The following is a 15,330-nucleotide window of genomic DNA, read 5'->3' on the forward strand; positions in this document are numbered from 1 at the left end:
TCCTACCAACCGATCCCTTCTTCTAGTCAAGTTGTGCCACAAACTTCTCTTCTCCCCAATCCTATTCAATACCTCCTCATTAGTTACGTGATCTACCCACCTTATCTTCAGCATTCTTCTGTAGCACCACATTTCAAAAGCTTCTATTCTCTTCTTGCCCACACTAGTTATTGTCCATGTTTCACTTCCATACATGGCTACACTCCATACAAATACTTTCAGAAACGACTTCCTTTACCTTTCCTAAAACCAAACTGATCATCATATAAAACATCCTTGGTTTTCTTTTCCATTTTTCTGTATATTACTCTTGTCAGAAACTTGGATGAATGAGCTGTTAGGCTAATTGTGAAATAATTTTTGTACATGGCATTTCTTGCTATCTTCAGACTTGTGTGATGATGTTTTTTACGAATGCCATATGGTATTTTGCCAATGAGAATAGTCATTTTGCTGCCACTGCCCCCAATGATTTTAGAAATTCTATTGGAAAGTTACCTATAACCTCTGCCTTATTTGATCATAAGTCTTCCAGTTCCAAAACTCTTTTAAATTCTGATTCTAATATCGGATTCCGTATATCTTCAATATTGACTCCTGTTTCTTCTTCTTCTTCTTCTTCTTCTTCTACCATGTCATCAGATAAGTTTTCCTCCTCATAGAGGACTTCAATGCACTCTTTCCACCTATCAGCTCTCTCCTCTGCACTTAACAATGGAATTCCCATTGTACTCTTAACGTTACCATCCTTGCTTTTAATTTCACCAAAGGTTGTCTTCACTTTTCTATATTCTCAGTCTGTCCTTCCATCAATCATTTCTTTTTCAATTTCTCCATATTTTCCATGCAGTCATTTTGTCTTAGCATCCTCGCACTTCCTATTTATTTCATTCCTGAGTGACCTGTATTTCTGTATTCTTGAATTTCCCTACACATTTTTGCACTTCCTTCTTTCATTGATCAACTGAAGTATTTCTTCTGTTACCCATGGTTTCTTCACAATTGCCTTCTTTGCATGTATGTTTTCTTTCCAACTTCTGTGATTGTTCTTTTTAGAGATATCCATTCCTCTTCAAATGAACTGCCTACTGAGCTATTCCTTATCGCAGTATCTATAGCCTCAGAGATCTTAAAGCATCTCTCTTCATTTCATAGTACTTCTGCATCCCATTTCTTTGTGCATTGAGTCTTCTTGATTAGTCTCTTACACTTCAGCCTACTCTTCATCATTACTAACTTGTGTTGCGAGTCTATATTTCCTCATGCCTACACCTTACAATCCAGAATCTGATTTCGGGATCTCTGCTGACCTTGATGTAATTTAACTGAAATCTTGCCATATTTCCTGGCCTTCTCCATTTATCCTTCCTCCTATATAATTCTTGAACAGAGTATTCAGTACTACTAGCTGAAATTTATTGCAGAACTCAACTAGTCTTTCTTGTTTCTCATTCCTAGTAACTAGCCCACATTCTGTCGTAGGCCTTTGTTCTACTCCTTCCCCTACAACCACATTCCAGTGCCCCATGACTATTTGATTTTCACCTCCCTTTATGTATTGAACTATCTATTCAATATCATCACATGCTTTCTCTCTCTCTTTATCTTCAGCTTGTGACTTCAGCACATAAACGTGAAGTATTGTTGTCGGTGTTGGTTTGCTGTCGATTCTGATGAGAACAACCTTACCACTGCACTGTTCACAGTAATTCACTCTCTGCTCTACCTTCCTGTTCATAATGAATTCTACTCCCATAATTCCATTTTCTGCTGCTGCTGCTTCTTCTATTACTCCACAATCTTCTGACCAGAAATCTTTGTCTTCTTTCCATTTTACGTTGCTGACCCCCACAATATCTAGATTGATACTCAGCATTTCCCTTTTCAAATTTTCCCTACCATGTTTACACTTCTGACATTCCACACTATGACTCATAGAATGTTATCTTTTTGTTGGTTATTCACTCTTTTTCTCATGGTCATTCCTCCCTTGGATGTGCCCTTCTAGAGATCCAAAGGTGGTGGTGGTGGTGGTGGTGGGGGGGGGGGGGGGGGGGGAGAGATATACTGCAATCTTTTTTGAATAGGGAGATAATCATGACACTTTTTCAATTACATAGGACCTATGTCCCATGGATACACATTGTGTGTCTTTAACACTGTAGTTTCCACTGCCTTTGCGTCCTTATGCCATTGGTCATTGTTGATTATTCCCATCTCAAGGGCAAGAGAGTGCCCTGAACCTTTGTCCGCTCCTCTTCCCTCTCTGACAAGGCCATTGGCTGAATGAGGGTGACTTCTTATGCCTGAACTCTTTGGCCACCATTACAGATATTTTTTATTCAAAATGTAAGCAGTGCCAGGGTTTGAATGCAGGACTGAGGACTTTTTTTATTACCAATCAATGATGCTCCCCCTAGGCCATGGGTGCCTGGACTACAAGGAAGCTGTAGATGTTAACTGTAGGGGAAAACAGAGACTAGAATACATCCAGTAAATAAGTGAGGAAGTATGTTACTAAATTCTACTCTGAGGTGAAGAAGTCGGCACATGAGAGGAAATTGTGGAGTCATGTCAAACCAGTCAAAAGGCTGATGACTCAAAAAACTCCCTAGGTCAGGGGCGGGCAAACATTGCACGCGGCTCATGAGCGCACAGCGCTGCACGTGTGCTGCTCGCGTGCAGTCATCGACCGGGGCAGTGGTGACAGCCGGCAGGTTGCGGCAGTGTAGTGCCTGGCTAAGCTGCGGACGTTGATGCGAAGCGACCGCTACATAGTGAATGTTATATTTGAAGTACCGGAAAATGCAGAGTGAAACAAGGAAACGGAGAAGTGGAGATTTGCTATCTTTTAAAAAGGAGTGGGAGAATCATTTTTTCTTTGTGCAAAAACGTGAAAATTCGAAGTTTTTAATATCTGGCAATATTCTTCCTGGTCAGTGGAAGTTTAGTATTGAAGACCATTATAATAAATTTCACAACGACGAGTACAATTTATTGTCAGATTCTGAGCGGATGGGGAAACTGACTGAGTTTAAGGGCAGGACTCGAACCTCCGCCGGAACCAGCCGCACAGTCCACGACTGCAGCGCCTTAGACCACAGGAGAGGAATCTGTCATAGTTGCTGTTGTCCAGTGAGATCTGCGACTTTCTTTCATCATGTCTCTCGTGTAACTGATTTAACATTTTATGGAGCACTGTTTTCAATTTTTCAGCACAACAGTGATAGCCCAGCGGTATGTGCAAGTCATAAGATTGCGCTTAATATAGCGAGAGCTGGAAAACCATTGGCTGAATTAATACGTCTCGGTTAAGAGCAAACATCAGTGATGAAAGTTTGCGTAACTGTTTGCGTTTGTCTGAATGCAGAAATTTTGTTCCAGATATTATATGTATTGTAAACTCCACCAGTGATAATTAAATAAAACGTATCGTAGGTAATAAGTACTCTTTCAAACCATGATTTCTTTCAAGCACTCCTAATAACATTATTCCTTCATTCAATAAAGCAAGCTAGGAGACAAAACACATTACAGAGAAAGGAGTGGACAGACGGTATGGTGTGGAGGGGAGATAAGCGGGTTGCCAGCTTGCCCCTGTGTGCACGCAGAACACCTGTTAACTGCATGCGTGCAAGTGCACTGCACACGTGCAGGATTCCTGCCCGCCCCTGCCCTAGGTGATTACTTGCTAAATGCTGTCTCCCTGTACCCACACAGATTGTACAGTTGCTTGATAATGTTATTTATTCCTGTACCTGTATCCCGAATGAACAGGTCGTTATTTCTAATCTACTTTACTGCTGTTTTATCTGTATGTACCGAGTTCCAGTGCATACTAGTTGTGGATGGTAGTTTCGAGTGAGGGGTGAGGTAGATGGACATCAACTTTTGAAGTATTTAACCAATGGTATGAGTAGCTTCCTCACCTAGTGTGAGACATTTTGCTTAATTTTATGGTTAGTTTGAAGGTCAATTATATTGTGTGTGCTCACAGACTCAGATATTTCCTACAAACAAATCTCCTGGCAGTCTCTTCCTCTGACAAATATGGCTCTTACTTTCACCCAGGACCTGAATGCCCCGATACGTTACATCACCAAGAATATGACTTTCTCAAATCAGGCCCTGAAATCAGATCATCCATCACTAATTTCCTCCTTATACCACCACTGTCATATTCTGCCAGCCTCCTAACCTCTGTAACATACTCATGAAACATATGAGATTCCAAGGCTGTCATTTCGACAACTACAATGGTTCCCACAGTAAAATCTGTCCGATGTACCCACTTCACTCCATTTACCCTAACCACACCACTGATACATTCTAAAGTGTCCAAGACAGTGCAACACATGAATCTTCATGATTTGTTTACCAACTATCATGTGTTCAATGCACAGTCCTGTTTTTTCTTATAGGGATGACAAATATTAAATTTTTTACTTCACTCTTGTCTGTTCTGTCATCTCCAAACTGATGCTGGCTGTATGAGACCTACTCTCTGATGCCTGCTCCTTAACATTTGTCTCCCTTCATCCACTCAACAAATGGATCCTACCTAATCTATGGTCTGAGTGAATAATCCCTCTTTCCAACCTTCCCTGACCAATTTTTCTTTCCTCTCTGGAGGAAAATTAAGTTCCTAAAGCTACAATTAGTATTTTATACTCTTGTTTTTGTTTATGTTACCAAAAATTTTTAGCCCATGAAGATAACTACTGACCAGCCATTTGCCTCCTTATAATACACCAGTTTTCTCATTTGAATTTTCAAACTGATAAAACTCTTAACTTTAATTACTTACAACTCCAGGAAAAATAGTTTTCAAAGATTCAGCTGCTGCAACAGCCTTAGGATGGCCCCCATGCAAACAGTCTTCATATTTGTACAGTGACTGCCTAACTGGATTTGAAAAAGAAACAGTGCCACTGTCTACAAATGTTATGGTGTGCACTCCCCATGCCTGTAAAGAAAATACAAAAAAGCTAGAGATCAAACATTACAGGTATTAATGACGTACTTCCAGGTGTTCAATTGAGTTTTGAGACTCATCAGTGGTTTTGTAGGATTTGTAGTAGAGATAGGAAGATACTGGAACAGGAGGGGAAAATTGCTGCCCTTCAGGCTGAGTTAGACAAGGCCAGGGGAGATCTTGACAGGTTAAGGAGGGAGAAGGGTAAAGAGAGGTGGGAAGTGGCAACAGGCAACAGGAGGAACAGGCCTAGAACTTTGTCTGACAGCTTTATGGTGAATGTGGAAAATAGATTTGACCTGTTGCTTCAGTTAGAAGCTGGTGAGCCTCAAGCAGTTACAGGTGTAGACAGGGCACAACAAACTTTCAGCAGCAAATTGAAAAGTAAGAATGTAGGGAAATCAGTAAAGAGAAAGAAAGTGTTGTTGTTAGGTAGTTCCCATGGAAGAGGTGTTGGCCAACTCTTGCAGGATGAACTAGGATCAGAATACCAGGTCACCAATTTTTTTAAACCTAGTGCTGGTCTGGAGCAGGTGACAGAGGATTTAGGATCACTTTGCAAAGATTTCACTAAGGAAGACACCGTGGTTATAGTGGGTGGGGCAGGTAACAGTATTGACAGAGATCCTGGGTACAGCGTAGAGTGTGACCTGGCGAAGATTGCATCAGCATCGAGGCATACCAGTGTTGAGTTTGTATCTGTTCTTGGGCGCCATGACCGACCTCATTTGAACTCTTCTGTCAAGAGAGTTAATTTGGAGCTGGAACGGCTGCTCATGTCGGGTGCGGGGTCACACATTGGTGTGGTTCATGTTGATTCTATCAGTAGGTGGGATTATACTAGGCATGGCCTTCACCTCAACAGGAAGGGGAAGGGTAAATTGGCTGGGGAAATAGCAAGAAAGTTAAAGGGGGGAGGCACTGTCATGAGTGGTAAAATACCAGTGGTTATAGGATTCAGAAAAGACCCTTTTTTAGGATAGGGAGGACAGAAAGAAAACAAATTTTAAGAGAGGTTAGAACTGAGACAAACCTTCAGTTTGAGAAAGAAATCAAAAAACATAATCCCAGCTTATTACATCAACATAAACAGCCATTGGTTAAGAATTTTCAACTGTCAGCAGATATTTTAACTCCACCCAATTTTAAGTCAGTCAATGTGAAATGTCAGCTATCTTTATTGCATCAAAATATTCGAGGACTGAGAAATAAAATTAATGAATTAACTATCTGCATAGATGAATTAGAGTCTTCAAACCCAGCTGACATAATCTGCCTCTCTGAACATCATGTGACCACTGGTATAGAACTTTTAAGTGTTACAGGGTTTAGGTTAGCATCTCATTTTTGTAGATCAGAAATGGAGAAAGGAGGAGTTGCCACATTCATCAGGAACGGTCATAAATTTAAGAACATAGACATTCATAAATTTTGCCTAGAACAGCATATGGAAGCATGTGCAACAGAATTAGATTTTCACAAAAAATCTTTCATAATATTAAGTGTATATCGAGCACCTGCAGGTAACTTTAATCTGTTTGTAAACCACCTTGAAGCTGTACTGGCCCATTTAACAACCAAAAACAAAGAAATAGTGGTTGCTGGTGATTTCAATGTAGATTTCCTTAAAGACTCTCCCAATAAGAACCTATTTGAGTTAGTAACACTATCATTCAACTTAATTCCCACAGTAAAGTTCCCCACTAGGATAACCACTTGCTCACAAACAGCTATTGATAATATCTTTATAGAAAAGTCAAATGAACAAAATTATATTACAAAACCAATAGTCAATGGCCTCTCAGACCATGACATGCAGTTCCTTCTGTTAAATGTTAATACTGAACAGGATATAAAATCTGTTAAATCTGAGCTCAAGAGGGTAATCAGTAAGCCAAAAATTGATTATTTTAGGACACTCCTCAGAGACATTCACTGGACTGATGTTTACAGTGCTCATGGCATGAATGAAAAATATAACATTTTTGCTAATAAAGTGCTTACCTTATTTGAACACTGCTTTCCCCCAAAACTTACCAAGGTTAGAGCAAAGTCTACAAAGAAGCCATGGATTACTCGAGGAATAGGGGTATCTTGTAAAACAAAAAGAAAACTGTATCTGTCAATCCGAAACATTTCCAATGTTGATGCTATAGCACATTATAAGAAATACTGCAAAATATTAAAGACTGTAATACGGATGTCAAAGCAAATATATTACAAGGAAAAGATAGTCATATCAGATAACAAAATAAAGACAATATGGGATATAGTGGAGGAGACCGGTAGAACCAGACATGAAAAGGAACAAATAGCATTAAGAGTAAATGATGCATTGGTGACAGATGTGTATAGTGTTGCAGAACTTTTTAACAAACATTTTATAACTGTTACTGAAAAGATGGGGTTGTCAGGTTCGGTAGATGCTGCTATGGATTACCTTAGACCAGACATTTCAAGTAACTTCCATAATATGAATTTGACCCTCACTACCCCAACAGAAATAACGTCCATCATAAAATCTTTAAAATCAAAAACATCTAGTGGGTATGATGAAATATCAACAAAGTTAATTAAAGAATGTGATTCTGAGCTAAGGAACATATTAAGCTATCTGTGTAACCAGTCGTTTATCAGTGGAATATTTCCCGAATGGCTGAAATATGCTGAAGTTAAGCCACTGTTTAAGAAGGGAGATAAAGAAATAGCATCAAATTTCCGTCCAATTTCACTGTTGCCAGCATTCTCAAAAATTTTCGAAAAAGTAATGTACAGTCGTCTTTATAACCATCTTATCTCAAATAACATACTGTCAAAGTCACAGTTTGGATTTCTAAAAGGTTCTGATATTGAGAAGGCTATCTACACTTACAGTGAAAATGTACTTAATTCATTAGACAAAAAATTGCAGGCAACTGGTATATTTTGTGATCTGTCAAAGGCATTTGACTGTGTAAATCACAATATCCTTTTAAGTAAACTAGAATATTATAGTGTAACAGGAAATGCTGCAAAATGGTTCAAATCTTATATCTCTGGCAGGAAACAAAGGGTGTTATTAGGAAAGAGACATGTATCAAGCTATCAGGCATCATCCAACTGGGAACTAATTACATGTGGGGTCCCACAAGGTTCCATTTTGGGGCCCTTACTTTTTCTTGTGTATATCAATGACCTGTCATCAGTAACATTACCAGATGCCAAGTTTGTTTTGTTTGCTGATGATACAAACATTGCAATAAATAGCAAATCAAGTGTAGTCTTAGAAAGATCAGCCAATAAAATATTTGTGGACATTAATCACTGGTTCCTAGCCAATTCTTTGTCACTAAACTTTGAAAAAACACACTACATGCAGTTCAGAACTTGTAAGGGGTGTCCCAAGAGTATATGTCTAACATATGATGACAAGAAGATAGAAGAAGTGGACGGTGTTAAATTCTTGGGATTACAGCTTGATAATAAATTCAACTGGGAGGAGCACACCACAGAACTGCTGAAGCGTCTTAACAAATCTCTGTTTGCAATGCGAATTTTGTCAGACATAGGGGATATAAAAATGAAAAAGCTGGCATACTATGCTTACTTTCATTCCATAATGTCATATGGGATTATTTTCTGGGGTAATTCATCAAGCCAAGCTAAAGTTTTCCGGGCACAAAAACGTGCAGTAAGAATTATATGTGGTGTGAACTCAAGAACATCCTGCAGAAGCCTGTTTAGGGAACTAGGGATACTAACTACAGCTTCCCAATATATTTATTCCTTAATGAAATTTGTCATTAAAAATATATCACTTTTTCAAACCAACAGCTCAATTCATGGAATCAATACTAGAAATAAGAATAATCTTCACAAGGATTTAAAGTCACTTAGTCTTGTACAAAAAGGTGTGCATTATTCAGGAACACACATTTTCAATAACTTGCCAGCAGCCATAAAAAGCTTAACAACCAATGAAATTCAGTTTAAGAGAAGCCTAAAGGATTTATTGGTGGCCAACTCCTTCTACTCCATTGATGAATTTCTTAGGAAAACCAACTGATTTGTATATAAGTACAACATAACTTCTGCACAATTTCAGTGCAGTAATGTGTTCACTGAAAATTTGTGTGTGTGTGTGTGTGTGTGTGTGTGTGTGTGTGTGTGTGTGTGTGCTTGTGTGTGTGTAAGTGTGTAAGTATAATCTAACTTCTGCACCATTTCAGTGCAGTAATGTGTTCATTGTAAATAAGTATTACAGTAGTTGTATTACATGTTTCTTACCTTATAAATAAATAAAAAACTTTTTTATTTTAAATTCAGTGCAATAGTATTTGTAAAATGACTCTTAGTGTTCATTAAAAAATGACGATCATTCCACTTGGGACCTGTGGAATGGTACATTAGCTTATTTGTTTTAGTTGTAAATATTTGTCATGTATTGTTGTTTTTCTGACATGTTCCACATCCTGGAGGACCTCCTCACTACGGATCAATTGGAATGAAAGTAAATCTAATCTAATCTAATCTAATCTTCCATTTCTGCACAATACTTCGTCCAACGACCCAGTTGTCTTCTTCAGGTGTGATGAATTACACTATTGTGTGTACACATTGCCTATACTCCAACCAGGCCATCGGAATACAGGCAATGAATACACATTATAGCATAACTCACAGTACCTGGAGAAAACAACTGTGTCAGTCATTAATATATTTGCAAAAACAGAAATACAGACTTGACTGAACACCTGGAAGTACATCTTAATCAATCACGTCAAGAAAATCTGAGAGATCAGATTACCTATATTCTTCTTGAAAATGATATATTAATTACAACTAGGATTCATCAAGAATTGTTAGCAAATGTTCTGCAGAAACACTTCATATCCAAGCAATGTGATAAACATAGTGACAATGTTAATCTTTATGACTTTCAGCAATTGCATTACTTCCCAAAGTTTCAGAAATTCTGTAGTTTGTACAAACATTAATTGAGAGTTTTTTAGCTGAAATTAACACACCAAGACAGAACAGAAAGCAAAATAATTGTCACAGGAAGATAACAAGAACAATTCATACTAAACAAAAACATAAAAAAAATTGTAAAGTGTAGTTATTAGGCACCAACCACTATCAGTTCTCTCTGAATGTAATTAGACACTAGATGTGAATAGGGAAAAAAGGATGATACTTTGTCCACCCATGAGCAAATACTGAAACACAAATGGTATCTCCAGTATCTATAATGGGAACAAAATCATAGATTCTTCAAAGAAAAACAGACTATAAAAACAGTGTGAGAAACAAAGGAATACTAAATCCTCTCACTGACTAGCAGACAATATAGTTGACTGTTGATGCAATGGGGAAAAGAAAAAAAAGGAGTTGCAGATAACTAAAAGATTAATTCTGCAGAAAGTGAAACATATCCAAGAAAACATGCAATAGCAAGCTAAAATATAAAACAATGAAAAACAGACAAGCACGTATTTTAATGAATGTTGGGGGAAGAGTTTATAGATAAGAGATATTATTTATATTGAATCCTAATTTTATTTTCTCTCTTTGAAATTCTGAACAGGATATCTTCTGATTGCCTGATAACTACTGTGCTGTAGTGGTTTACATTTATCTGAATTATATTAAGTTGATAAATAGTATGAATTTATATGCATTATGGCTGAAATGCAACAATGTAACGCTCTCTCTTATTTTTTTCTTTTGTAATAGGGCCACTGGCCTTTCTGCACACTGAGTGAGCAAAAGACATGGGAAAGCACTGTGACATGAATCAGTTGCTGGCAGCTGAAGCCTATGTGGTGCATTTGTCTCTATATTGTCTTGTTAGAAATGGATTCTGGAAGCATGATGCACCTCATTCAAAATGGCAGTGATCTGACATTGTCCTTTAAAGATATGCAGAGGTGACATGGTGTCCATCCTTCAGACACTTGTGGTTATCCTGTGCAGTGGTTTTTTGCATGTGGAAATACTGTCTCAACAATACTGACAATCCACTCCAGACAAAGTTTCACTTGGAAAACTGAATTCTTGTGTATTCTCCTATATGCTGTGCCCCATGCCTCTTGCATTATCACAACCCCATGTTCAAACTGGGTAAACACGTGATGTGGAGCCATGATTACAGCATGCATGTCTGTAACAGATGGCTCACATATCATGCCTATACTCACACTTTAAGCATCATCCAACCACAACATTCAGACATCATACATGGCTCATTTTCAGCTGGGATGAACCTTCCCGTGTCTTTTGATCACTAAGTTTATAATGGCATGTACATGTTTACAATGAAGGTACATCATTAGAACACTGCTTGACAACTTCTAAGGAACAACTGCCAATTGCTATGTAACCGCAGACAATAGCTACGGAACACCCAACCAATGATAGTAAAATGAAATGTAGAGGGCAGATGTGTTAACTGCACTAAAGCTTGTGCACAAACATTCTGTACGCATTTGACAATTCATGCAGCAAGGTGTTTGATGATTGTTGTGGAACCGATTAGTGAGACATTCTGTGTGGTGTCACAACATGTCTGCAAAACACCATCTGAGTGCTTACGATTGTGGATGAGCAGTCTGATGGTTTGAAGTCAGTTAAAGTGTTACTACTACAGCCACAATAACTGGGTGTTTCACACAATAAAAAAAAACAGGCCACTGACGGTGGAAATGCTATACAAAAGCATGTCAGTAGTCACATCTGGACCACCGCACCACAAGAGGATTGTGATAGTAAAAGACGAAAAGGATCAGACAGCTCATGCCTAGGCAGATCGCTGGACACATTGCAACCACTACCAGTACAACTGTCTGTCAGAATCATTCTGCTATGATTATGTCAGGATGGTTTATATGCCCAGGAGCCTGTAAAGTGCATCCCACTTCAACCACGACATCATTGAGAAAGAGTTCGTTGGTGTACAGAGCATGTTGGTTGTGGTCAGCAACAGTGGCCCAGAGTGGTGTTCTTTAATGATTCCACTTCACAGTGGCAAGTGATTTGGGGCAGCAATTACTGTGGAGAGAGAAGGGAACATGTTAAATACCAAACAACGTTCACGGACATCATCCGTATGGCCTAGGCATTATTGAGTGAGCAGGCACTGTGCATGATGACCAAACACGGCTGTATATCTTTGCATGAGGTACTGTTACAGTACAGTGGTGTTGCAGGGAGAATATTCTGGATCACGTTCATCTGTTTATGGATGGCAATGCCTGCCCACACAGGACCATTGAGATTCGGATACACTGGAAAGTAATGGTATTGAATGTATGGGGGAGCCTGGACACTTCCCAAACCTAAACTCTTCAGAGCATACCTGGGATGCTCTTGGCAGACGTGTTTCTCAATGAACACCCTTCCCTTACCCATGCAAGAACTGAAAGCAGCCTTGAGAGAGAAGTGGGACAGTATCCCCCAAGACTCCGCAACAGTTTGGTAGCCCAGCATGACTAACAAGTGCAGAATGTGCATTAGTGCCTGAGGAGGGCATATTCTTCACTGATAGTCTGACCTGTGTCAGACATGAATGTTATTTATATCTGTTATCCTGCTTTCCCATATGGTGTAATCTGTACCATTTTTAATTATAAATGGGAAGGTAGATGTAAAGGCATGGAGCAACTGATTGAGTGTGAGTTGGGATACAATTTTGAAATACATTTATTAATATAAGCAATGTTGAGACAATCTTAAGAAAACAGCAATAAAATATGATATTTTGTAAATAGAGACTAGACTCAAACAGACTGATGGATCAATACCCGTGCCACCATAAAAACACAGAAGTTAATAACCACTGATATAGCAGATCCAAATGATCTTTCAACATATCGATCAAAAGCTTTCTCAGTAATGCACAAATATTTGGAAAAAAACCCACATTCAGCACAAAATTAATCATTAACTGACATTAATAAGAAACTAGCCAACAGGCCATAAAATTACTCATTCCATATCACCATTAATCTCGTAAACATGAGAAATGGATTTAACGAATTCTCAAAGTGGAAAACTAATAATTAACATCAGTGCATTAGAAAGGCTAATTTAGGAAAATCATCACATCAAGTATTTAGCTAATCAGTCTTAGCCAAATAGTCATACATTACAACCAACACTTTGAAATGCACCGCCTTCAAGAATCCTCGATAGGGAAATAACATGGGTGCATTAAAATGATTCCGTTAAATACATCGTTACCTTGAGTTCTTCATGAATTACACTTTGTAGAATGAGCATACACTAAAACAGCACCCTGAGGTTTAAAAGACATAACATATCTTACATTACTCTCTGTGTGGCGACAAAAGGGTAAGTACCTCGCACAATCACAAAATGTCTGCACCAGTCATGTCTCACGGAAGTTACACAACTTTTAATGTGTCTTACTTTCCTACTATGACCTGCATTCACCTATTACAAGTCTGAAGGGGGATAGATTGCCCCACTGGGTTAATGATACCAATTCATCCAGGACTAATGCATGCCTCCGAGAACAAAAGTCACACATAGTTCTTGGAGCTGTTCTGCCAAACCACCAGAGTTGACAGACAGCTTGGGCATGTGATTCCAGAGACCAGCAATATGGGCACACCACATAATCCACAATCCACCCAAGTTTGCTGTCACATCATAAATGTCCACCTCTATCCTGGCTATCGCTCCCAGCTCCATTCGTCACTGCACCATCTAGCGCGTGCGACCTCGTCATGCCATTGTGTGGTGTTGACCATGCACTCTATCCTTACAGAAGGAGGGCTGTCGCTGCCAGCTCCATTCGTCACTGCACCATCTAGCGCGTGTGGGAGCGTGTGACCTCGTCATGCCATTGTGTGGTGTAGACCATGAGCTCTATCCTTACAGAAGGAGGAAGATAGAAAATAGATGGTACCAATGCTGACGTGGTACACTGCACAAAAATTTCTCTGTTCCTTAGCAGCTGTCAAGCAGTGTATATTAGCATATAAACATTATGGAAATTAATATATTATATATTGTGGCATACAGAAGTAAGTACAGAAGATAAACATATGAAACTCCAGAAAAACAACCACACTTGTGTAAAAGAAAACTACAAGATCAAGGCTGACAGACGGGAATAGGAAAAGAATATTCTCTTTAAGTTTTGAGGATTGGGAGAAAAAGTGATAACTTTTCCTTTGATACGTCACTAGAATAAATTTTCTTTATCTTGACCCATTATCTGTGTCATGTTTTCTTCTTAATGTGGGATTTGCCAGTTGTTGCATCTGATTTAACATTTGCATTTGTGTTTACGCCACTCTAGCTATGAATGTTTTCATGTTAGCAACTGATAAATACATACTGCTCATACCTTCATTTGATGAAAACCATTAATATTTTTCCAAATATTACAACAAAGCAAATTACTTATCTGCTAACAAGATATATATAAGAAATTAGGTAGGTAGGATGGAATTCACTGAACTAACAAGAAGAGTACGCGCAACGGCACAGCCCAATGTTCCAGCTCCAAGGAGGAGGCAGCGAGTTTGTCGCACCACATCAAGATCCAGATTTGGCACAAGTCGCCACTTCATCAGTTTTAAGTTCAGCTGTACAGATGTTTCAGCAAGCCTGTGTAAAAGGGTTAATAACTTCATTAATTAATAATGAGTACTGAAACTGAATAAGAAGAAATGACAAACATGTACTAGAATGTAATAGCAAAGGCTATACAGAAAAAAATTCCTTCAGTTTGCAGCTAAAATGGAAATGAAAGATCAAAAGACACACAAAGCTGGAAAATAAGTTGTTATTATGCTCCTTGAGGAAGTCCACACCCCTCAGAGTTGCTTCTTATGAATGATTCTGTACTGGAGTTTTTTTATATTTCTAACTGTTTGACAGCAAGTACGCAGACATGAAATAACTCTTAAGGACACTCCAATTACATTTACTAGCTCACACTGAGACTGATCTGCCTCTCTCATATACCAATGGCTCCCCATGGCACAGATTCTGGTACATCAATTGCAAGACCTTTACCCACACGGTTTGCATTATATGAATATTATGCACATAATTTGAAAATATTTAAATTTAGTGTTTGGTTATTAGGTGTAACACAAAAAGTGAGTACAGAGCAAGGATAGCTCAAATGGTAAATTATGTAGATCTAATACTGAACTTGTTTAAATAACACTGATTGCAGACACACGTTGCTCAAATTGTTTACTTTTCAAACTGAATGTCTTTCCAACCAAAAACCATTCTGAACTGTTGAACATCCAGCCAAAGGAGGCTGAAAATGGTGCCATTTAAATCCTTTCTATGGCTGCAAGGCAGTGGTCCTACCAAACCCATAATACTGA

The 15,330-nt window shown here is 38.6% G+C and overlaps 1 protein-coding gene across 1 annotated transcript in view; it reads right to left on the reverse strand.

The window, feature by feature from the left end:
• The window catches only part of LOC126458520 (ubiquitin-like modifier-activating enzyme ATG7), a 107,844-nt gene that overhangs the window by 67,688 nt on the left and 24,826 nt on the right, over nucleotides 1-15,330 (reverse strand). The window contains exons 6-7 of the mRNA XM_050095624.1: nucleotides 14,449-14,593; nucleotides 4,808-4,966 (exon numbers count right to left, since the gene is read on the reverse strand). Coding sequence (XP_049951581.1) covers nucleotides 4,808-4,966; nucleotides 14,449-14,593 — 304 coding nt within the window. The remainder of the gene's footprint in view (nucleotides 1-4,807; nucleotides 4,967-14,448; nucleotides 14,594-15,330) is intronic.

Source organism: Schistocerca serialis, chromosome 2 (genome assembly GCF_023864345.2).
Source record: "Schistocerca serialis cubense isolate TAMUIC-IGC-003099 chromosome 2, iqSchSeri2.2, whole genome shotgun sequence".
Lineage (NCBI taxonomy): Eukaryota > Metazoa > Arthropoda > Insecta > Orthoptera > Acrididae > Schistocerca > Schistocerca serialis.